This window comes from Dermacentor albipictus, chromosome 3 (assembly GCF_038994185.2).
Source record: "Dermacentor albipictus isolate Rhodes 1998 colony chromosome 3, USDA_Dalb.pri_finalv2, whole genome shotgun sequence".
Lineage (NCBI taxonomy): Eukaryota > Metazoa > Arthropoda > Arachnida > Ixodida > Ixodidae > Dermacentor > Dermacentor albipictus.
The window spans coordinates 100,426,048-100,451,136 of NC_091823.1; the positions used below are offsets into that span (position 1 = coordinate 100,426,048).

The 25,089-nt window shown below is 41.5% G+C and overlaps 1 protein-coding gene across 2 annotated transcripts; it reads right to left on the minus strand.

Moving 5' to 3' along the window:
- Nucleotides 1–1,448: 1,448 nt before the first annotated feature.
- LOC135901331 (sialin-like) lies at nucleotides 1,449–24,882 on the minus strand. Of its 2 annotated transcripts, XM_065431079.2 has the most exons (10): nucleotides 24,573–24,881; nucleotides 24,235–24,437; nucleotides 20,513–20,746; nucleotides 18,451–18,634; nucleotides 14,844–14,977; nucleotides 11,787–11,930; nucleotides 7,738–7,870; nucleotides 5,178–5,333; nucleotides 4,098–4,183; nucleotides 1,449–2,100 (listed from the first exon to the last, which is right to left on the minus strand). In XM_065431079.2, the coding sequence occupies exons 1-10, from the start codon at nucleotides 24,622–24,624 to the stop codon at nucleotides 1,879–1,881; spliced, it is 1,548 nt and encodes a 515-aa protein (XP_065287151.1). In that variant the 5' UTR covers nucleotides 24,625–24,881; the 3' UTR covers nucleotides 1,449–1,878. The 2 variants fall into 2 exon arrangements, with proteins under 2 accessions (XP_065287151.1, XP_065287152.1); XM_065431080.2 differs by lacking the exon at nucleotides 20,513–20,746 and having other exon boundaries at nucleotides 24,573–24,882.
- Nucleotides 24,883–25,089: the final 207 nt, after the last annotated feature.

Sequence of the window (25,089 nt, forward strand, 5' to 3'; positions counted from 1 at the left end):
ATTTGCAGGCAACAAGGGCATTATCAAATACTTTTCGTAAGTCATTATGTTAATAAAGAAATCAAATGGGCCAAGTCAATGGACAGACTTTTCATTGTAATGTCTATATCATCAAAAAATAAGCACTGCAAATCATTTCTAGGAAACAATTCAGCAAAATAAAAAAAATAAGAATCTGCTAGAATGATTAAATGTTGCTTTGAATGCTTCAAAGATTGCTGGAAAAGCTTAATTCAAAATTTGCTTTAAAAAGTCTGCTATGCATTTAATGTGCAATATCCGCACCAAAAAAAGCCAGAAATCTGCTTGTTATAGCAGAATATTTGCTAAAATGGCAGCATTTCTGTTGACTTGCTTATGGTGCTTGGGAGAAAGAATGCTTTGCACGGGAGATGGAGAATGAAGCGCCCCTACAGCTAAGGAGCCTCCTGTGGTCATTTTGGGCACGTGCCAAGATTTCCAATGTATTGTATGAAAAATTTGCTTTCAAGATGGATCATGCGCACATGCACTAAACCAAAACATTACCTTGCTAGCAAGCATCCGTCATGGACAGTCTCTGCACATCACATAAAAATAAAGTCACATATAGCAGTATTTGGACATGTGCCATTAGATTTATATGTACGTAACCTAAATGCTGCTTCAGTCAGAGGAATAGGGAAAAATTAATGAACTCCAACGTTCCATTAGAATGAACTTTTGTTGTTCCGCAGGAGAGATTGCATGCTCTACGACTGACTCAGTGCATAAGTGCACACTGGAACAGCTCACTTGGAGCAGCTTCCATGAACAAATCACTTCTCGATCCTCTTGAGATGCCAGATTTGAGATTCCACACAGTGGGATGTAACTGCTGTCACAATGTACAGTAATGTTGGCCTTCTCCTTTACTATGTTACAAAGCACACAACCATGTGTGTTTTCATGCCATGCGCACTCTTTTCTGTAGTCACTGAACTAATTTTCAATGACAAAATTGCCCAGGCACCAGTCTAAGCATTTTGGATGTGGGCGACAGTTTCAAAGTGAGCGAATCATGCAAGTTCCCATAGCACATATTGGTTATAACAGCAAGTTGAATCTGCCAACCACTGGCATGGGGGCATACACTGTGTTTTCCATGCCAGTTTAGCAGTGCAACTAGTGCTTTTACACTGATGCAAAGCATAGGCTGATGGTCAACCAATCAAATTTACCTTATACGAATAGACAGCACTTTCAAACTCCTGTTAAATAATAATAAAGTATATACTACCCAAGATTTTAAAAATGCAATAGCATGAAGCATTTCAATGGCACAAAAACTATAGGACTGAAAGGGCATGCCAATGGCAGAAAAAGTCAGCTGTGCCATGCATACACTTGTTTCATTGAGTCGCACATGCTACGTCTCAATGACTGTTCTGTCAATCATCTAAAATCCATTCTTTAAGCACATGAACAACTGATGAGAAAAAATAAAATGCATTAAGCATAAATGCAGGGCACAAAAGTGCTTGCATCACTGCAGTGGGCATCACAACAAGCAAACAGTCTTCAAGTGAATCTTTGAGGAAAGTAAAGAATGCACGAAATTACAAAACCAAAGAATGCTTCTGTACGGGAAGAGACTAAATGTACATAGTAAGCATACTACTTGATGCTCTAAAAACTAACTGGGCTCTTGTGCACTTAGCAGGAAAACTTTGAAAGCTTTCCTTAGGGGGAGCCTGGCAAATTAAACGCCACATAAGACATGGTTGTTGGTATCACAGTATATCAGCAGGAACACTACTCTCGCACCTCCAAGGAATAGAGAGAAAGAAAAGGTCAGTCAGCACCAACAAAGCAGTCCACTGTGCTAACTGACGCTGTAAGGCACACCGTTAAATGCTGTCAGTGGCAGTAAGACCTTGCATCCTTTGAGCCCTCTAGTGGATCGTCGTCAAGAAGTTCATCGCTAGGAACGAGCACAGCCGCTGAGCCCCCAAGAGGAGTGGCCTGCTGATGTGCCCACGGTTGCACTTCCGCCGTGCCGAATGCCAAGAATACCACGGCTCCAAAGGCGCACATCGCAGCAGCAATGTAAAACACGGCATTCCACCGTGCAATGGTCTCCTGTGATTTGCAAAAAAAGAAAAAAAAAAAATGAGAAAAGAAAAGAAATGAAATCGCTGCGGTTGCAATCTATGTAACATCTTCAATAAAGCATGATGTGCGCAGTACCCATGACGCGTGTGCGAAATATGCCTGCCAATGCTCGTCAAAACCAGAATGAAGCTGATATACAAGGATCTACCATGTTGCCACAGATTGCTTTTAAACTTCAATGAAGACTAGACGTACGGGACACTGATCCGATACTATGTAAGAGCTAGCAGGTCTACTCCACTGTGAAAGCTTAATGGTACAGCAATAAATTTATGATCTTCACCATCCTTTATCTCTACTTCTAATTTCTTACTATCACTTGGTGACCACATGGATGTTCTCTTAAAAAAAAATACAAAACAGAATATTAGTGAGAAAGATAAGGAGAACCATGGAGTTAATTTTGGATGGCATAACAGAACATCGTGTCACTTAAAGATACAATTAAGCAAGTATCCTGAAATTAACAAAAAAAACAAGTGAAAAAAAAATATATTTTCATTTGAAGCTAAGTTGAAGCGTATAGTAATTAGTGTCAAATAATTTTGAAGTGAATAGTTCCAATAATTGTGAGATTTGTATATAAGCTTAACAAAGAGCCATATGTTGACAAATCTGAGAAAACTTGATTCTCTAGATGAAAAAAAGGAAACAAGTTCATTTCTGGAGTAAGTTTATTTTCAAAAAGCCGTTACTCAGATATTTTCACGGCAGTGCGGGACTTGCACTACCATGAAACCACCTTTAGGCCAAAGATCTCCATTATCAGCATCACCGAAAGATTGGAAACAGAGCTGCTTTGGTAAAGATATGGCGTGGATAATTCATGCATCTGCAAATGGAGACTTTCTACAAATATGGAAATTGTATGCAGTTATTTAAAAGGAATATACATGCAAATTTTTATTTACATTCTTTCTTTGGGGTGTTATAATTGGAGGTGCAGCTTATACAAAAACAATGCATATATTTAGTTTGTTTCAAGTATTTCAAGTACATTGAATACTTAAATCCAAGACAGAGTGAATATCAAATATCATAATATTTGATCAAATATTCGAAAACATTGGATATTAGAACAAGCCCAGATATCAGTATCGCTCAGGCAGCGAATGCCTCATCATCATCATCATCAGCCTGGTTACGCCCACTGCAGGGCAAAGGCCTCTCCCACACTTTTCCAACAACCCCAGTCAAGTACTAATTGTGGCCATGCCGTCCCTGCAAACTTCTTAATCTCATCCGCCCACCTAACTTTCTGCCGCCCCCTGCTACGCTTCCCTTCCCTTGGGATCCAGTCCGTAACCCTTAATGACCATCGGTTATCTTCCCTCCTCATTACATGCCCTGCCCATGCCCATTTCTTTTTCTTGATTTCAACTGAGATGTCATTAACTCGCGTTTGTTCCCTCACCCAATCTGCTCTTTTCTTATCCCTTAACGTTACACCTATCATTTGCCACCTATGAATGCCTCAAGATCAAGGCTAAAGAAATTCTGACAATCATGAGGCACCATTACAATGTGGACAGCACATATAAAGTCTGCTAGTATGTGTAGGACTATTGCCGTCCCAATAATTGTAGTGCTACGGGTTTTATCGGCAGTTAGCGGGAAGCCGTAGCCACAGTCACGTCGGGTTGAGCGCAGAGCAGCCGAGCAGACCCAGCCAAGCGCGAGCACGAGCCGCAGCGCCGAGGCGTCTATCCTCTTCCTCTTCAGCGTACAAGCTGCAGGAGCAATGCTCGAGGTCTTCTTCATTACAATAGTCATAATTTCAGTAAAAACTCTACATCTTAAAACTTCAGGGCACACTCGACAACAGTCTTCCAGGTCAACAAAGATAGGCACAGCTAGATACCTTCGTACACAGCTAGATACCTTCGTGCACGAACACAGAGTCATAATGTGGTGTGATGCAGTCTGATTGGCTAAAACATTACTGGATATGCATGCTTACTCACATTGCTTTCTGTCAGGTAGCCAACTACAAGAGGTGCGAAAATTCCAGCAGTATTGGAAATGCAGTTTGTGAGTCCCATGACAGCACCTAAATATAGAAAGAAAATGTTATGACAACTGAACTCTTTTTATTCCCTGAATGTGCTTACTAATTAAGTTAAGCTTCACTGACTCTGATATCAACATAATAATGCGTTTACGACCCAGCAACAAGTGGAATGTAAGCACAAAATGCGTATTAGTCTATTAATTCACTAAAATCAGCACTCTATGCATGCAGCATCAAAGGAGTTCTGCACCACTTTTTAAACGTGGTAAACTCACCTGCTCAGTCACTAGATAATACCACTATGAGCATCTGCGCCTCATACTGTTGCTGTACTCACAGCTGGGAGCCAGCATGCAGTTTCGTTGAAAGGCCACCTGCTCTCCCTTCAACTTCCTGAAATCCCCCCACTTTTCGTGCATAACCCAGTGCACATTTCACATGACAGCCATTGGTCAGATTTTCTCAGATATTATAACTAAGCACTATCCATGACCAAAGGAGAAACTGAAAAAGTTTCATCACTGATAGTGTGGTGGTTCCATCAGGCGGCAAAGAATGATACCACTGTGCTGTATCTATCAGGCAAGGAGGATTTGGATCAGGCAATGCAACAGCTGTGCCACACAATCTTGGGGCTGTGCATGAAGATATGCAGAAGATGGCATGACCTGGGCATGGTGGCAAAGCTTTGAGTGCAGTCTGAATGAAAAAAAAAAAAAAGGAGCGAGGGGAAGGCCATTGCGTTGTGGCAACAGAAACACCTGATTGCTGATAACTCCTTTCAAACAGGGTATATTAAGGAACTTTTTGTAGCAAGAGATTCATAAGGGGATGCCCATTAATACTAGCCACATTCTACACCTTTTATATGAAATGTTGCAGGGCCCCTACTGAAGAAACATCTGTGCGAAAACAACTGCACAAAGGCACCCCCGCATGAAAATAGTTTTTAGTAAGACAGCAAACTGTGAGATTCTTCTGCCACTCAAGTAAGCAATATTGGCTGTCAAAAAAAAGAAAACGCTTCACTTGCCAGCAAAATCAGGTGCGAGGTCAATAGGCAGGACAGCATCACCACCATAGAGGATGCCAGCACACGTGTTGGAGAGCAGAAGCGCCACATAGGCAGCCACCCAATCGCACCGGGCAAACGTCACTGCAACCAGTCCGACACTTACTGCAGCAAGTCCTGCGAGGGCAAAGAAGGTTCAGAATACACTAATACAGTAGGCATTTCCCTTGGCTCTGCCAATGATTCCAAGAGCAAGCAGATAACCTCTGGTTAGGGAGGCTGCACTCTACGTTGACGATTGCACAGGCAGGCAGTCACACAAGCAAATAATTTTGTGCGTCATCAGTGTCAGTGATGATAAAATAAGTATTAACAAGCTCAGTCAACTATATCCACCCTATCGTAGCTAAATTTTAAAAAGAGACAAATTGGTTTATGTTGCTCTACATTCAATGTTACGTCATTTGTTGTAATTGCACAGCATTTTTCCCTCATTACTTTTTTTTCTTCATTGGTGGACCATGTAAAGTTTCCTTGCCATTTGTATTGCACAGACTTTACTACAGTCAAGCCTCGATATAATGAATCACATGGGACCACCGAAAATCGTTCGTTATCTTGAAATATTGTTGTAATGAGAAACTTGAGGTTATAAGCCAGTGGACAAACCTACAAATGAAAATGACGTACCTTGGCAGTAGACGCATGCGCAGGCAAGCATATTCTCAAATAAATATGTTTCACTCACTTCAAAGTAGTTTATTTGAAGAAATCAGTGATTTGATAAGACTAATTGATAATCGGACAATAATGCTGCGTAAAATCTGTTTAATATCATTCAACTTTTCTAACGTCTTTAAATGTCATCTTTAATATAGTGCGACATTATTGCCGTGCTACCAGCTCCTTGCGTTCGATGCACAAGGCCTCCAAGACTGAGTGTCAAGTATTGGAGGCCAGGCAATAACTTGCACATGCCAGATTTGTCGACGTTTTAAAACGTTTGGTGGGGCTTAACAAAAGTAGAGTCCCTTCACATAATTTCCCTGCACTTTTTTTCTGCTATACATCAGTTAATTGCTGAATATACTGTACCTTGTTTTTCGATTACTTTTCAATGTTGGAAACAAAGTAGTCTACAAAACTCAGAATCTGCAACACGGAAGGTTTGGGTGCACGTACATTCTTTCGCTTCGCGCACTGCTTGTGCATTTCGTTGTATCGAAAAAATTTACATTTCATGCACAAACATCCATTTTATGAAGTAGCAATGATCGATCGATGTCCAACACAAAAATGGGACGTCTTATGGACATCCATTACATGTGAACTGATGGTACAGCACGATATGGTCGCACCAACTGCGTAGCATCACCCACGTCAAAATTATGCAAGGCGCATACAATGCAAAAGCTATGGGGGGCCTGCAACGCACGTCTAAAGTACAAACTTCATAGATGTTCCATGGACATCTAAAACTTTGTATGATGTACGTCTGAAGTAATGTTCTTAGAGATGTCCTATAGACATCCAAAATTTTGTCTGCTGTACGTCTGATGAATGAACTAAATGGATGTTCAAAGGACATCCAAAACTTTGATGCCATTGTAAATCCCTTAGATTTATGTGCATGTGAAGGACGTCCATAGGACATCCCATTTTTTGCTGGATGTATGGATAAATCCGGTACATCTATCGGATGTTTGTGGCTATCTGGGCCCCTGCTGCAGACTGTGATTGTACACATTTTCCAGCCTCTAGATCCCATGACAACAAGAAAAGGCGTGAGGCAGGCCCAATCAAGAACAATATATAGCTACTCACCACATGTGAAAACGATCGCTCACACAGTTTATTATTCCGGTACAAGCAATTGGCCTCCTGGGTCGTCACATGCCACATTTACAGCTATCACCACCAAACCTACTGTGATAAGCATCTTCACCTATCTGTTTTACAGCGTGTGGTGCCACTGGTAGTGTAGTGCATGCCTTTAGTAGGCGACAATCCAAATGCATCGCTGTTCCCTGCTGCAGGCAGCGCGATGTGGGCATGACGGTTCATTTCGGCGGCGTCTGGCGACGCCCACCAGCTCGATTTCGACAGTTTCCTGTCGCCCTCTTAAAACCCAATGCAAATGAAAACAACGAAACGCGTCTCGGGCCGCCGGAGCACCACCAGCTCGACGTGCATCAGTGATTCGTGCGACACTTTGCATTACGCAGATGTCAACAATAGTTGAGTCTGTCGAATGTTTTTCGTTACTTCGGATCATATGTTTTCCTGGTTAGTATGTTTTTTTCTCATGGTTTTTCCAAAACGTACCAACAAGGTTCTACATTTTGATACATTTTGTTTGAAGTGAACTTGTACCAAAGGAGCTCCCAATACAGTACCAAAAGTTATTATGGGCTAAGAAAGACCAAAGAAAAGTCCTGCCTGTTATATAATAGATTGTTGCATGCTTTTGATGCAATAAAAGATTTAGCTCTATCCTGACTGGTTTAATATAACAAGGCTCCAATGTAATGTAACAGCAACAATTATGAAACCAAGTGCACTACAATGGCCATCAACATACCTGCACACTCGAAGGTCTTTCTTATGGCGGTTACACCAAGGACTTGCTTTTTGTGAAGCTTGTCAGCCATGAAGCCACAAAGTATTCCAACAAGTGCTTGGCCCAAGTATATGCTGGCATTCATGAAACCATCCTGAAAGATGAAGTTCTAATATGTAACGCACTTTAAGTGAACGCTAAAGGAAAATAGTAAGCTGAGTTATATCGATAGGTTATTTGTCTAAAAGTCTACCATGCTTTTCTTTGCGCTGACATAATGACCTTGTTGCACATAGAATTGTCACTGGGCTGCTGCCCATCAATATGAATTACCTGTGCCAAAACAGATGAGATTACGTAATCTCCACATGACCTCCGTTTCTGCTGCTTTCTGTGCACCAGCCAGTGCTGACATCACAAGAGGTAGCCCCGTAAAATCACAGGTGGCACCATGGAAATTTCCCATTTTTCACAATTTTCACTTTTACAAAAGCTTTGATCCATTACAAATGATGAATTAATTATTATAGAAGCCTAATCTTTGAATCTAGATCGATTAGATATTTTTCTTTAGTGTACCTTTAAGCCAGACTATGAATTATTTCCTTATGTGTGTTTTTCTGTATGGATGCATTGGAAATGCATGAAGCTGTCTAATTATGCGCACCTGGCTATGTAGCAATGGCACGGTTTGTCCAACTCTCAGTGAAGCATATTTATATCATGCAAGAAAGTGCTTAACCTTTCCTTTATGTACTGGTCTAACAGCTCTAAAAATGTAACAATTACATTTATAGATATCGGAGCATTTTGAAACACTGTCAGTAACAAAGTACAAAATGGCATCTTCCAAGGCATCTATGAGTGAGGCCAGTGAATGCGTGCTGTCACGCGCATGGAAGCGAATCTTTGTGAATGCAAACCACCATGCCTTGCGAGGTGTGCCAGGCGCAAGGTGCGTAAATGCAAGCTTGCACACGTCCGCAAGCGTACGTGTGGTCTGGGCTTAAAACATAGTGTTGTGACAGAGTAGAATAGAGTTGTAAACATTCGCTTACTATTTAAATTACCTAGCATGGTGTCAGCGTGCACAGGCAAACATGTACACTTCACACTCCATGACTGCGGACACTCGCTGTCAGAATGCTGCATGGCGTGAGGAATCACAGTAGCAGCAGTGAGCAATGTGGCCTTCGTGCTGTCCATCGCTTCAATGCAAAGTGAGCGGTGAGAACACAGTGCACGGAAAGCTACAAGCCATCAGCCCACCTAGACTGTGCCGCCAAAACAAGATCACTTTCAAAATTAAGCCCTCGCGACCGCACACGGCCAAAGTACAAGCCCCCCTCCCCCAGTGCCATGTGCATGACAGAATATGGCGTACTTCCTCCCCTTGTGCATGCGAGATTGAGCCACCATCATTGGCTCATCGTTGCATGCTCTCACTCGAACACACAATGTCCAGCTCGCAAGGACGATATTACCATGAGACGAACTCAATACGTAACATCGCAAAAAAAGCCTGTAGCTACAAGCAGAGGAGGTCAACCCACCGTACCTCCCCCTACCTTCCTCCACCGTGACACTTTGTCTCATTTCTTCATCCCCACTTCGCTCAAAATTACCTACACATTCCTCTAGGTGGCGTTATTTTGCCACATGCTCAGCATGCTCCCCTTCGTATTTTCCCTGGCATGAGATTCTCTTCACCTCCAGGTGCCTTCCTCATTGGCTTGCTTCGCGGCTTCAGACAGAGACACCACCGATTTCACGACCTGGCCAGTTACGCTTAAAGGGATACTAAAGCGAAACAATAAGTCAGTTTAGACTAATGAAGCATTGTTTCAGAACCCTGCAGGCAGTCATTTCAAAAAAATAGTTTGGTTATTAGATGAGAAAATAAAGGTCCAAGTATCAGTATTTGAATTTAGCGCCGAAACCCCAGCGCCGGTACGTCAGCGTGACGTAAGGGATACCAAAGCATGTTTTCGCATTTCGGCCGCGTTGGCTGAGTAAAGGTTCCCGAAACTTGCCATGTTTAATATTTGTTTCCTTTAGAACACAACGTAGTCAATCTGTACCGCTATATATAATTAGTAGGCCCTAGAAGGTGCCATAAAAGTCCATGACGTCACAGCCACCAGGTGCGGGAACTTAAGTAGGCGTCGTCACCCGTATTTCGTTATTGGGCTTTTTCTGGCTTACCAAACGTCTTATCGTTGTAAGAGTGGTGTTTTTGTTGTTGTAGAAAGGTAATTTACTGATGCAGAAGAAATCATTTTTCACTTTAGTGTCCCTTTAAGCTTAAAATATGCTTCAGAAGCGTTCGTTATTGAGCACATATCTGGGTTCCTCGGTGTTAAAATTTTTCTTGTTTCCTCTAAAGCCAAGCTTTTAATTTGCCATTGAAGCATCCAATCCTGGTGGTAATCAACTACTTTAGTACAAGAGTTCAATAACACTGCCAAGCTTGCTACTTAGTCAGATTTGTAGTTTGAAAACCACATTTTTATTCACTTAGCCAGACTAGTAGCAGATTCTGAGGTTTGAACCTGGCGGCTGGTGTTGTCCAGATACATGAAGAGGCAGCAGAGTTTGTGTATTTGGGTATTTTAGCTTAGAGAGGTGAGTACCAGTAGGGGCCCCATGAGAGTGCTTCCTTATTACTTTTAATATGCTTTACCGCAATAAAGTTTGTATGCTTGGCCGCATGGCACAGCTGTAAGGCGGCGAAGCTAACATAAAAACGGCAATTTTCGGGGGTTTGAATATTTTGAATAGTAAAAGTGTCTTTTGAATCGAATCGAATATAACCAATTAGAATTGAATATTCGATTTCGTATCTTTACACACCACTACTGATAATTCTACTGGCAGGATTTTAACGCTATTTCAGACATGGCTGTGGCAATTTGAGCCTTTGAGGGCAGTTAAAGGGATGCATTTGTTTTTTCAGACTACCTGATTTTTCGGTCATTAACTGCACCCGTTACAAAAATCACCACTTGGTTATCATCATCATCACTTTCTCATGCAAGAAGTCACAGTGCTCCCTGCTTTTAGTTGCATTTTGGTTTTTGTATGCATGTGTTAGGCTGTTTCAGCCGTTTGTCCAGAGCACGCCACGCCACATAGGCAATGCCAGCAATGTGCCTACAATGTTGCGTAAAAGTTATTCAGAGGCCCATCATGGTTATCCACCGATGCTGCCAGCTGAAGTAGCATAATTTTTTGACAACGCATCGGATGATGAGGTTTCCAATGGCAAGTGAAGTGCAATAAATATTGGTTTATTGCACCTAAAAGGACTGTTGGTAGAATTGGTAGAGTAGTAGAGTGGTAGAGCTTTTTTCATTTGCGACTCATAAAAATTTCGTTGAAGAATATTTAGTGTCCTGAAATGATTAAGTTCGGCAGCAAGTAGAAGATATTTGGTGCATGTCTTCTACTTTTCCTGGTATTTCCACTGAATGCTAAGAAATTTGGGGAGTAAAGGAAAACTATATAATACTATACATAACATCAACAGAACGACAACAGGGTAAATTGGGCATGTGCGCACATGACCTTTATGGGATTAGGAGGCATAAATGCAGTCAGGCAAGCCGTGTAATATGTGGAATGGATAACCTACAATCTGTTAGAGTAAAGTCACATATAAGAAAAATATACAGCATCTGCATAAACGTAACTGTTCAGCCCTCCACCCAACTTATCTATATTATATTTGGAAATGTTATTAGCCTGAGAAAGCACCTGTGTTATTTTCAGTTTTGCCCCAGATATATGTGTTTTATTACTTTCACTTCTTTATATATTTTTGTCCATCACAGTAATTCAGAGATCTTGGTGGAAAAGCCAACTTTTCAATAGTAGTGAAACCAAATCTGCAAATAGCAAATGGGGATGGGGAATTGGCACACAGAAATCTAATTGCAATAGGAATGCCAATCTGTTTGGTTAATGGTGGTGTGGTGGAAATGCTGCTGATGATGACATGCAGCGATAAATGTCATTTTACTGCATAGTGCATGCAACAATTTCAAAGACAGATTGTTAGTGGCACATACCTTTTGAATATCAAAGTGCAGCACATTGGACAAGTAGCTTGGAAGCTCCGTGAGCAAGGTATAAAAGCTCCAGCTTGCACAAAACTTAACTAGAGCACAAAGCCACACACCCCTCGATGTCAGTATGCTGAGCCAAGGCACCGGCTGTAATTTAAAAAAATAATTCATTAGCTCAACAGACAAACGACTGACATTGGCCTTGCACACATACGGCACAAAGCGCACTGGTGCACTTGATGATACAGATGTGCATGACCCTACACTCACAGTTTACGTTCCTTGAACATTAGGTATCGTCTACCACCAGTAAAATTCATATGCTCTTCTGGTGTGACAATGCTGCGGACATACTAGCAAAATAGCAGAACTTCACAAAAGAAGCATTATGTGAATCATGCCTGAATCGCAAGAAACAAGTTTCCTATGCACTTTCATTGTGGGCATTGACCAGCACCTTCACAGTGGTGTCAAGGGCATTACGATGCCAGGTCATGTTAGATCGATGCAAAAAGCCGCCCGTACAAAGTGCAGTTCGAACTCAATATGATGAAGTCGGTAAAATCGGCAAATTTGCTTTGTTATAATGAAATTTAGCAATATTGAAATTCGACCTTTTGTGCAAATAACAAAAATGCTGACGGATTTTTTTACGTGGAAGGGGCTGCAAGGGTTTTCGAATTATCAGCCAATTGGCAAAAAACAAACTTGGTTGAGAAATAAATCTTTCTGTAGAATTTGAGAGTTGGCGACGAAAGTTACGGTCTTATGCCATGTTGATGATACTTTCACATTGGCCAGTCAGGCTTTCATGTCCACTCCCCCTTAGTGGCTCATAGCATCACCCGCAGCACGACAACATTATCATTAAAAGTGTAGGGAGCGAATGCTTTGATTACCTCTAGCTTCAACGTGTCTCTGAAACCCGAGAGTATGCGACCCCTGGCACAAAACGTGCAGGAGGGCAGCGCACATAATGCCATGCGATCTCATCTCACCCTGTCTTTGCACACACAGCAGATTACCTCTAAAACAGGGCGCATGGGCTGTGTATATACTCAGTCATACCAACAGCCACGCGCAGCTATGGTCGAGCTAGAAAAGGAGACGCTCACCAACCTGACCCCTCCACCCCCCTCGCACATTTTTGATTGCGTTACCGCAAGCTTTCTCCTCTCCCCCCTTTCCCCTTGCTCGCATGGGAAGACAGTGCTCGCCAAACCACCATCCTTCTCGGCTCATCCTCGCATACTCTCACTCACATCGAAAGTATACAGTGTATGGGAAGTGATATAATCTTGTAGCACTTGGACTTAATATGGAGCACGACATTACTTTGCTTCGGTTGTTGCTCTTATTCGTGCAGCGCACAATTTGAGATGTGCATTTGCAAGCAGCCACTTCTACTTCAACTAATTTACCATCTGCACCTGCCAAAGTTTCCGCTTATTGCCTCGATATTTCTGCACAGCAGCAGTGACATTTCCTTATACTGAATATGTGCATAGATACACTTGGTTATATTGAGGTTCGAAATACATGGTGTTCTATTCACAAGTTATCAAAAGTTGAATACTTCATTATATTGAGAATTTCATTATATTGAAGTTCGGTATATCAAAGTGTAAGTGTACCAGATCTAGCCAATGCTGAAAGCAGCTCACAAGGCAGGAGGAAAGCAAAAGCACTGACCATGGTCTCTGGGATGCCAGAACGCACAGGTCACAAAATGTATGATATCGTAGACCACGTGCAGACAAAGACCAAGCAGTTTGCTAAACTTCAAAAATTACAAGAAGCGCTTATAAAGAGAAAATTAGTGTTGACCTTGTGTCAAATTTACATAAAAGCCACAAGTCGAAATTAAAATGTTGAGATGATAGGGTCAGATGATGTGGTAGCAAACTTAATATATGCAGAAGCAGAGCATATGTTCCGGTCCAGAGACAACAAAACTGTCACACATTTCCACCAGTCAATACCCATGCCAAAGATATGTTGGAAATTTGTTGTTTGTGGTTTGCATGCTATAATGCCTCCCAACAAGCACTCTCTCATTCAGTATGAGCTGCAATGGATGAGCACGTGGCAAAACGCTCTAGCAGCAGTATAGCAGCACCGATTTGCACCACGGATGCATTGTCACAGTGGTTTCTGCTTTACCACTCAGTGCTAACAGTTGCTCTCTCTCTCTCTCTGTTCCTGAGTACAATAGCAATGCACACAATATAAACCTTGCTGCAAACTCACTGTCTCTTATCTATGATATTTACCAGCTGAAGTGCGTATAACAATGAATAACGCATAGATCGCACAATATGTGACTGCTATCTGTCCTTATCATTTTCGTGAGATAAAGATTTTGTGCACTAAACTGGGAGTGAGGGCTAAATAAGGCAAGGGGCCAACTTTGAAACAAGGGCACCAGAACCCTCTCCCTTTATATCAAGAAAACAGCACCGACCGGTGCCCTTATACATCTTGATAGAGTGCTTTGCCGCACGCTTGCACACTGTAGCTTATATTGAGCGCGATACTACACATGCAAATGTTGATGTGCTTTCAACAACGCTAGACCCCTTAACAGAAGCAAGACTTCAGAGAGCTTTAGATTAGGGGGACCTAACCATTGGGCCTGCTAGCGCTTGGGATCATGGTACTGCGCATGCGTAGACCTCTATGTAAGGGTATGTGCATGCGCGGTATGTGCAAATGCTAGGGGGCCACAACGCTTGCGTCCCCCTAACGCAAAACTCTCTTCTGTTAAAACAGCCTGTGCAGTTCCTTGCAAACTTTCAGATATAATAGCAGCAGAAGAAACACTCATCAACAGCAATGATGAAGAAACATGTACGCGTCTATCTTGTAACCACATTTTTACATTTGAATCCTGCTCCTGGCATCAAATAATGTTGCCTTTCATTAAATGGGAGTGCCAATCATTATCAGGAATAAAAGTCTTCATCACCACCACATTTTTGTGAGAAAAATGCATAAAACTGACGCAGGCTTTGCTTCGTTATGTGGACATATGAGTGTCACGAACAGTACTTTAGTCACCTTGTGCTCTGAGAAGTTGGCGTCCCGAGAATGAACTATATAGATGCGTTCCTCCATTGAGATGAACTTGTGTCTTTCAGGACTGCCAGAAGCTAGAAGTACCCAAAATATGGACCACACAACACCCAGGAGTCCTGGAGAAACAAAAATAAGGAAAGAAGGCAGGTGTGAACAGAAACTTCAATGTCGCAAAACCAGGGTACACTTGTTTGCCTAAACATGAGACAATGTTATTATCAGTAAGGTGGCTCGTTTATCACCAGTCAGAAAAAATCAAAACCAGCATAAAATTAGTTTAGAACAGAACAGTTTGCTTGAAACCAAACAATATAAGATATTTCAACGTTGCGCATTAAACTCGCAGCATGCAAAGTTGATCAATGGAAGGTGCAGTATCTCGATACATTTTGTCCCAACATTCCAGAATAAGTATTTAACAAGACTGCACTGCCTTCCAGAACATCTAAAAAAAACAGAAAGAAACAAAATCCACATGTGTTGCAAAAAATTGTTGAGCACGAAATCTGCAAGAAGTTTAATTTCACTGCGACTTCACTGCTTAATCTGGAATGTAAGTAAGCAATGGGGTAGTCATGCGGAGATATATCTACTGCATGTTCCGATTGAAAATAACCTCGATTATCTTAATTTAAGAAAGGAGGTCATCTTGTTGTACATAATTATTGTCCTTTTTCTTTAATATCATCTTGTTGTAAATTAATTGAGCATATCACTGCTAAACAAATTAACCAGTTTCCCAAGAAAAACTCCAACTTTAGCACCTCACCAGCATGGTTTCAGAAAAGGATGCTCAATGGTAAACCAGCTAATTACGGTGATTCCCTCACTAGCCTCTTCTCTTGACACTAACAGACAATCAGACACGATTCTTTTAGATTTTAGCAAAGCATTTGATCGTGTACCTCATGAATGACTCAGAAAATTTTTTTTTAAATGCGATGTTTCCACCTAATATTATGCAGTGGATTACCGATTACTTGAACAATCATAAAAAGTAGGTTGTGATCAATGGGCAACAATCGGACTGTCTACCAGTGACATCGAGAGTATTGTAAGGTAGTGTACTCAGACGGTCACTTATCCTTTTGTACATTAATGTCTTGTGAATGCAGTTTAGTGAAACATTACTATCAGACTATTTGCTGATGATTGTGTTTTGTACAGAGATATAACTTCCCATAACCATCAACTCGAACTTAAAAACAACTTAAACAATATGAAAGAAAGCCTCATTTTATGAAACACATACAGAAAAAAACCACTAAGACACATTTATAAGCTAGGTTCATCAGACTTACAAGAGCTTACTAACTATGAATTATTGGGAGTCGCTATTACTAACTATCCATCCTGGAACATTCATATTGACAATGCATGTACATCAGCCTTTGTAAACTCTGTCTACTCTGACACAAATTAAGAAACATGCTGGCTAGTGTAGAACTTCCCTGCGACACATTCTTTATTCGGCCTACACTTGAGCATGCACGTACAGTCTGGGATACCTATATTGAAGTTAACATTAAAAAGCTTGAAAGAATACAGAGAAAAGCAGTTCGATTTATATTTTCTAAATTCTCGCAGTACGATTCTCTCATGGAAAGTATAGCAACAAATGGTAAACAGTTACTAGCTTTACAAAGAAAAAAATTGCACCTAGACTTTCTTATGGCACTTATTAGTAATAAATTAATTATTGAGCCATCAATATATATTAAACTTTTAACAACTAGACACTACCGGCACCACTAATCCAACAGTTTAACCCCATATTTCGTACATGTTTAAGTATTCTTTTTTTCCATGAACTATTAATGACTGAAACTCGATGCCATCCTCAACTGTACCTACCATTGATTGACATGTGTACTTTTATCTTGTGTCTATTCAAGTTCTTTTGTGCACACCCTGCTCAGACCTCAGACCTACGCAAGGTCCGAAGTATTGTTTATATAAAAAAATAAAAAAATAAAAAGGGAGGGCATATTGACTGCAACAGAATTTTTTTTGTGTGTGTGCTCCAAAAAATTTTGCAACTGGACATACATAGAGCTGCTCGCAAAAGAGCTCACAAAAACAAGCTGACAAATGAAAATACAAGGAACATGCAAGAAATAAGATCTGATCTCTGCTAAACAAAACTTGAATGCGACTCTAGCAACAGTAAACACGTTGTTACTACAGGAAAGATCTATGAACAAAGTGCTGTGATACAGGTGTATGAGGCATCAGTATTAAAACACATGTGTATATTACTGAAAACTATTTCCACAATAATATTAAGTAACATACAAATATCATTCACTTTCATCAGAAAAATATTACAGTACACAAATACACGACTAAATGTGTTTGCGGATGTACACGTGTGTGCACATGTGTGTGTGTGTGTGTGTACATGTAAATGCGAAACCTGTTTGGCCAAGTCCACACTACACTCAACCCCCATTACTTTACCGGGTCATACTAAATTGATTTGAATTATCCAAAGTTTAAATTTAAGGATGTCCTTAAATAAAATGGGCACTTTATGAACTACAATAGAATTCAATATAATATTTAATGAGCAAATTGTAAATGGATTTTGCATTAAGCAAGGCTGCAGCTTTTGTGCCCACAATATCTCTGCCAAAGATGTCAAGGACTGAATGAAAGAAGTATAATTGTAGCTAAAATGCCGTGGAACAAACATGCAGGGAACCTGAGCTAGTTAGTTGATACAGGCTTATTACTGAGACGAAGGGATTAAGGGTGTTCTCAGTCACAATATTGAACATTTATTTGACAGCTAAGACTTCAGTTCTTCAGCAAGGAAAGAAGATTCAACAGAAGATGTTTGGACACATTCCTTACTGACAGCAACTTGTTTAATATCTGCTGTATTTCAGCGTGCCCAGAATTTGCACAAGGGCTATGCGTCGTTGAACTCGCTTAATCAAACCCACAAATCTAAAATATCATTCACACAACATAATCATTGTTGCTCCGCTTGCTTTTGTTGCATGACAAAACAATTAGAGGGATGACAGAAAGAGTGAAAAAACACTTACATCACATGCACAACCAAAAGTGCAAAAAGAGTGTGCCCAGACACGGTGTAAAAGTTATATTACACTGAATTAACACGACTAGCTGGGCGAGTTGGTGATTGAATATGTTCCTAGGGGTGGGCAGCGCAACCCGGATGAAAGACAAAAGGAAGTACATGATATGAGCGCAGACTAACAACTGGTTTGTTTTTTCAAACAAGTGACTGAAACACACATATGGTATTTTTCTGTATATTTTAGTCACTTGTTTGAAAACATTTCCTTAAAGAGCACCTAAATTTAGGTACAGGAGTACTTTTGCACTTTGTTCCCATTGAAATGTGGCTGCTGCAGCCAGGTTCAAGCCTGTGACCTCGAGTTTAGCAGTGCGACGCCACGGCCACTAAGCTATGCCGGCGGGTGAGGAGAGAGAGTGTGTTGGTTCTCAGAAGCTTTTATACCAGAAATTATAGTCGCTTCTTCTACAACCAGAGGTGCAAGCTAACGCTGGTGCGCACATGTGGTCGGGCCACTAGGGAAGAACGAGCTGCAAGTACCTGTGAGGTAAAAGACAGACGGCCAGCCCCCTGCGAAGCCATGCTTGCAGAGCATAGCCGACAGTGGTAGTGTGACCACAGTACCCAAGAGGCTTCCAATATTGCTGATGCCAGCCATCATACTTCGCTCGTTGACGGGTGACCACCGGGCAAGTAGGGCATACATGGATGGGTACGTTACCCCCTGCACAGCGGTTACACCACCACATAGTCAACACACTGAAACGCAATATGTACCATACCTGCAGCTGAAACTCCAGAAGAAAAACGCACAAGAATTAAAGTTTTATGGTTGCCAGTAACAACACCTGTCGATGGAGCAAAGCAATGTGGCAGGTCAATACAACTGCACAAGCTCATCGTAGTTTGAAAGCACAGTACTTGCACAGCTGGAACAGTTCTTTAATTCACAATGAATATTCTTCCTCTGGTAAAATTGAACAAGCATTTAAAATATTGCACCCTGGATAGCCATAATTAAGCCTGTTTATGGCAGTTAAGGATGGAGGCCCTTTAGGTTGTATCTTTAGGTTGTAATCAAAATCATCATCAAAATCCACAGCAGGACAAAGGCTATATAAAGGTCCAATATAAATGCACAATTTCTTTAACACAGTTAACCTCTGCATCAGTTTTTCTTTGAATTTTTATTGACTAGTTGATTTTTATTGACTAGCTGGTTTTTATCCCCATATTGCATATGGACTGCATGGGATGCCATAGTAGGGAATCAAATTTGACAAGTTGGAGTTTTTTAATGTTCACAAAAACCTCAATACACATGCATTTCGCATTCTGCCGCTAAATGATGCACATGCCTGCGGCTAGAATCTAGAGCTATGAAACTTCTCAACAGCTGGATGCACCAGCCACCAAGCCACCATGTCTTCAGTGTGCTTTCAACTACACTGTAGAAGAGGGAGAAATAAAGGATAAGAGGGAGGTCAACCAGGCTGGGCCTGGTTGGCTACCCTGCACTGGAGAAAGGGAAGTGAAATATGGGAAGAAGGAGATATGTTCACAGCATGCGCACACATACACACCCAATGAAGCGCTTATCATTCAGTTCATCACATGCGGTCATACAGGGCGGTGCATTTCAAGAAACACAGCAGCACTTTTGTGGCTTTGTGCATCTGCAATGCACAAAGCCACGGTCCAGGGTCTGCTTTTTTGAAAAATGCCAGTCATCTAGGTGCTCTAAAGCTGTCCGCAGGGCAAGTATCTTATGTTCGTATGATGGGCAGTCACACCAGAGCTGTTTTGCTTCTTGTATTGGGAATGAATAGGCATTCATATAGGAAACAGTTTTACTTGACATGAAGAAGCATCACTGTGTCACCTGTGAGTAAGCAGTCTATACAAATGCACCTTTAAGTGTAAGTGCTAAATAAAATAGCACAGATAAGGAAAACATAGAGTGCACACATACATACCCTAGAAGCTCTCAAATTAAATGCACATAACTTGCAGCTAGAACGGGTACTCATTTATCCCTCTTTCTTTAAACGCACTTTATGTTATGAGTTAATGCATTGCACTAGTAGCATCTGTAGTGCTGTTTTGCAATAAAGTTAGTTTTTTCTTTTATGATAGAAAATTTACAAAGATTACTGCCATGCTCTTATTCTACCATCAGTCATATTCCCACCAGTGCCCTATTCAGCCGGGGACTTTGAATCAGCAACAACTTGTATTACTAAAAATAAAAGAACACAAACCCCCATCATATTTTCCCATGTCAAACATTATTGCACACAGGCAATGTTGAGTGTGGGCGGAGCACATCCCGGGTTGCTTAGTGAAATTTCTATTCATTTCAGGTGCTCAAGGCTACTGAACATTGAGAAGAACTTTATAATTATTCTTTAGTCATAACATTTCCAACATTTAGAGCGATGAATGCCAAGGGACCCCATTAAATAACCTGAAGAAAGCTTGTCTCGCACACACAGTGAACTGGATACCTTTCACAAAAGCTGTATACCTTCAGTAAGTAGCTGCCCCTGGAGAAAGAAACACACACACACAAAACTATAGCAGCGTAGCAGTTCTTAGTTACCTCAGCAATTCCTTCCAGAACCCGAAGAACCAGGAATGCAGCAAAGCTAGCTCTTGCGACAACAGCTGTAGCAAGTGTAAGAAGAGAAGTGATAGCAATTCCACCAACAAAGACCCATCCTGGATCTACAACTTCAGAGAGCCAGCCTCCAGGGATTTGTGTCACAATGTAACCATAAAAGAAGGCGTTGAGCACATAGCTTTGTGTTTCTTGGTCCCAGAGGAACTCTCCACTCTATGTGAATAAGAAAAAACATGCAAGAAAAAAAAAAGTTCATCAGTACCAGCAATGCCAGAACTAATGAGATCAAGTGCGCATGGCAAACTGTGCCTAAATGCTAGTTTTCAAAGAAAATGAGCAAAAGTATGATAAGTCCTTTTTTTTGGGAGATAGGAAGCTAAATTCACAGCACGGTGTTCACAGTACTTTCTATTGTCCCTATCCTTGTGTTCTCATATTTTTATCTCTTAAAGGGCCCCTCACCAGGTTTGCCCATTGCTAACAGACAAGCGTGGCATGGCAATTGTGTCTGTACTGTATCAAATGGCTGGACAATGCGAAAACAGCTAAAATTTCAAACTAAGGCCCACACGCCATTCCTCCTCTTTAGGGAGCCCTGCTTTCATTCGGAGTGAAGGTAACACACACACAAATTCCTCTACATAAGACACAGTAACCCACAACAACAGTGATTATTCCACGAGAGTTCAGTAAATTGCCCAATGTAGAACATGTAACACTACCCCTGAAAGTGTACCACGCTGCAAAAAGAAGAGAAGAAAAGGTGGGGCTCGTAATGTAAACGTGATGCGATTCCTCAGCTCTTGTATGAGAAGATGCAGGGAACAAATGTCACTTGTGGACGGCTAGCCGATGCAGGAGAGAGTGTGCATGTTGGTAGTGAGGCTTGCCTTCTGGCAGCACAGCAATCATTTCAGTTCCTCCTATCTCCTCTGATAATGAAGCAAGAAGTCGAAAAATTATCGCTGTAGCATGTTCCCTAGATGGTGCACGCCCTGCAACTTCAGCGCATAACACAAATTTACAATGGCACCTTGTGAGGGGCCCTTGTAACTTTTGCCATTGTGATCAGCTGGCTAAGTGAACTTACACTGTAGGAACTGCACTAAAATGCACTATAGGTACTAAATTTAGGGCCTTTGGTTCATTTCTGGCATAGAAGAATTTTACTTATATCAACAACAACAATCCTAAACAGGAACTGTCTGCTGGTGCATACTCCTTGCATTCAGGTTTGCAACTCAAAGAAACTGTAATACCAGTTCACAATAGCATACAGCAGCACTGCACAATTACTTAATTATGGATACCAAAGGATCTCTCATCCCACAACAATGAAAATAACAAGAACAATAAAATAATAAAAAGATAAAAGAGAGTATAGAGAAACAGTGATAACACAGCAAGCTGAAGATAATTCATGTCATTACTACTAAACTAATGAAGGTGAACAGGTATTGTAGCTCTACAATATCACTTATCTTGCTTTTCTATACATGGTAAAATCAGTATGAATTTGCTAAAACCGCCTTCTACAAAAAAGAACACGTTTGGCAAACTATTACGAAAGAACATGCATTATAGTCAAATCTCAGATTTTAAAAATTTATGATCTTTCTTTCTTTCTTCATTTTCTGACCCTAACTTTATTACTGATATTCTATACACTTAGTGAACAAAACAAAGGCATAGTTACTGTCCACCAGCGACTATTTTTTTCTCATTTGCTCTTACTGTTAGGACAACTAACACTTTCCTTAATGCACTGAAGATTGCAAGCCGACCTGCTGTGGTTGCTTAGTGGCTATGGTGTTGGGCTGCTAAGCACGAGGTCATGGGATCGAACCACAGCCATGGTGGCCACATTTCGATGGGTGTGAAATGCGAAAAAACCTGGGTACTTAGATTTAGGTACATGTTAAAGAACCCCGGGTGGTCGAAATTTCCAGAGTCTCCCACTACGGCGTGCCTCATAATCAGAAAGTGGTTTTCGGACGTGAAACCCCATAATTTTTTTAAGATTGCAAGCCGCAAGGAAAGTGAAATGCCCAATGTTGGACAATCCTGCATGGCATACTCAACACAGACATCACATGACCGCAATTACAGCACTCAGATGAGAGACACACAATCCTTATTCCTTAGTTCCATCAAAACAGGCAGTCGATCAATTATAGATGCACTATAGCCACAGAACAAATGGCTGTCACGAAAGTTCAAGCTGTACACACACGGGTACACACAAATGGTTGGCAGACAAGGCAAGGACCAATCCACTCTGTACTCCAAATTCTTAAAATGTTCCTCTACTTATCATGAGAGTCAATGACAGTTTGACCCTCAATTGAAGTAGCCACTATGCTTCAATAACCTTCTTGGGAAATGCCTGCAATCAGGAATTGCCTGGGATAAGAAGGCCAGCCCAAGCTCTTTACCACAGGCAGTTTCTGCAACCCCTGAAATCAACATTCATAAGGAATCATGTCAGTGTTACGCATTTTGGCGAGAACTACTTTTTTTTATTTCCCCATCTGCACTCTGTAAGCGTTTTGTCATTGGTGAGCCAACTTAATGTTTGCTACAATGCATAAGCATTTCTTGATACTGACACACTGCCTTTTGAGAATATATGCCAAATGTGCTTTATGAAAAAGCAGCAGTGCGTGCAACAATATATCACAACAATGCAGCTGGAACAAGACTGCCCTGGCTGTTATAATAGATTTGTTCCATTCAGAAAAGGTTCACGGCACCACAAACAGAAAGGTGCAGTGCTCCGCTAATAGGCGTAGAAGGTTCAGAGAAACTTGGTTCAATTGAGTAAACCTAATATCCCCCTCTGTTATAAGCTTTATTTGTTTCTTCTTTCAAGCTACTTTTTCAGAGACGACACATTTGGTTCAATCATGCCTTTGTGGTTCATATCAGCTAGCACCTTTATGCTGCAAATAACTATAACAGCATCCTACAGTGATAAAAATAAAACAATAAGAATGCAAGATTATGAGTATCTGCGACGTTTTGTTCGTCTACATCCCATACCAGCTGGGCAAACGCGGTTAACAATATTTAATTCATAACATTTGGCACTCTGGAGTTTAACAATGGCTGCAGCTTGGAGATGAAACTGACTCCATACTAGATTCCACAGAAATGTTGTTTAGCACAAATTTCGTCCTCTTGCAAATTTTCTTTCTTTCCTGTCGCAACTGATCCGCTTTTTCACATGAAACTTCTGGGATAACGCGCAACAGTTAGGTCCCACGTACATCGTTCAGCTTGATTTGCAATCACAGATGAGATTTTACACTCGCGGAGGCTTCAGAAAAATATTATAAAATACTTCTCGCCTTTGATGAAATTATGAAATCACCTGCACAAAAGTAGACGAACACTAAAATTAAGCATACAGAAACAGTGAGGGAGATCAGGAGCCCCGGATTTAATCCATTCGCCCCGATTACCTTCACACAAGTCGCACGAAATCCATTGCCCAATCTAGTCGTCAGCGTTCCCCGCGCCCTACTAAGCCAGGGAGAGAGGTTACCGTATACGCGGAAGTTTACGAAAGCCACAGTTTTTTCTTACTTCATTTTTTTTTTACCGCACATAAACGCATGCAGACGTATGACAAGAGCACGAGAATGCCACGCTAGCAGAAAGAAATAGACGGATAGAAAAAAATAAAGAAGAGAATTTACAGGAATGTCACTTTGATTGGAGAGCGAAGAGTCATTGTCGGGAGAGACGGGACATTCAGAAGTCAACACTTTGCTCTCATTCCCCCGCGTGGCTGTGCTGTTGATCATGGCAATGATGGTCACACTGAGATTTACCCTCATGGAGTAAACCAAGAAAATGCCCAAAGAGATCATGAGGAGCATGAGATGACGGACTTGAAAACCTGTAACAATGAAGTTACGCAACTCATTCAGGCATCATCAGCTGGCGAAAACAAAACACAAGGACTGAGAGAGCTGAGCAGCATGGGTAATGCGTATCAGTCGTATAGCCAGATAATTTAATTAAAAGTGCTCACGTCTTCGTCGTATCATGATCGACACGTTTGGAAAGTCGTCGGGGGATTCCATGATTCACTGCAGTGATGACCGAGAACGCAGGGACGATGCTGTGGTATCTTGCGACAGTTCAATTGTGCTTGCCGAAACAGTCGCGCATTTACGAGGCCTTGGACGGCTGTTTTGAATTCCTGGAATATGCCTAGCTCTAGCGCAGGAATTCAAAGCGCCAGAATCTCATACAAACAGATGCGCGGACGGATAGCAGACCAAAGCAGACGTTCAAGCGCTCCCGTTCACGTGATCGTGTTTTGTTTCTCGCATGCGTTGATGGCGCTGGCAGCGCTAAAGTACTGAAGGGCTAAAGCGCCAATTTCAAACAGTGATCAATGAACGCGTGTAGAGGACGGACGGACGGAAAAAAACGTTAGTGAGAAAAGGACCTGCGACGTTGCCAGCCCGGGCTCAGGCCACCCGGGTATTATGTGCGGTGAGGCATAGCCTTTCCGCCGTTGCCCGGACCTTCTGGATTGCCCA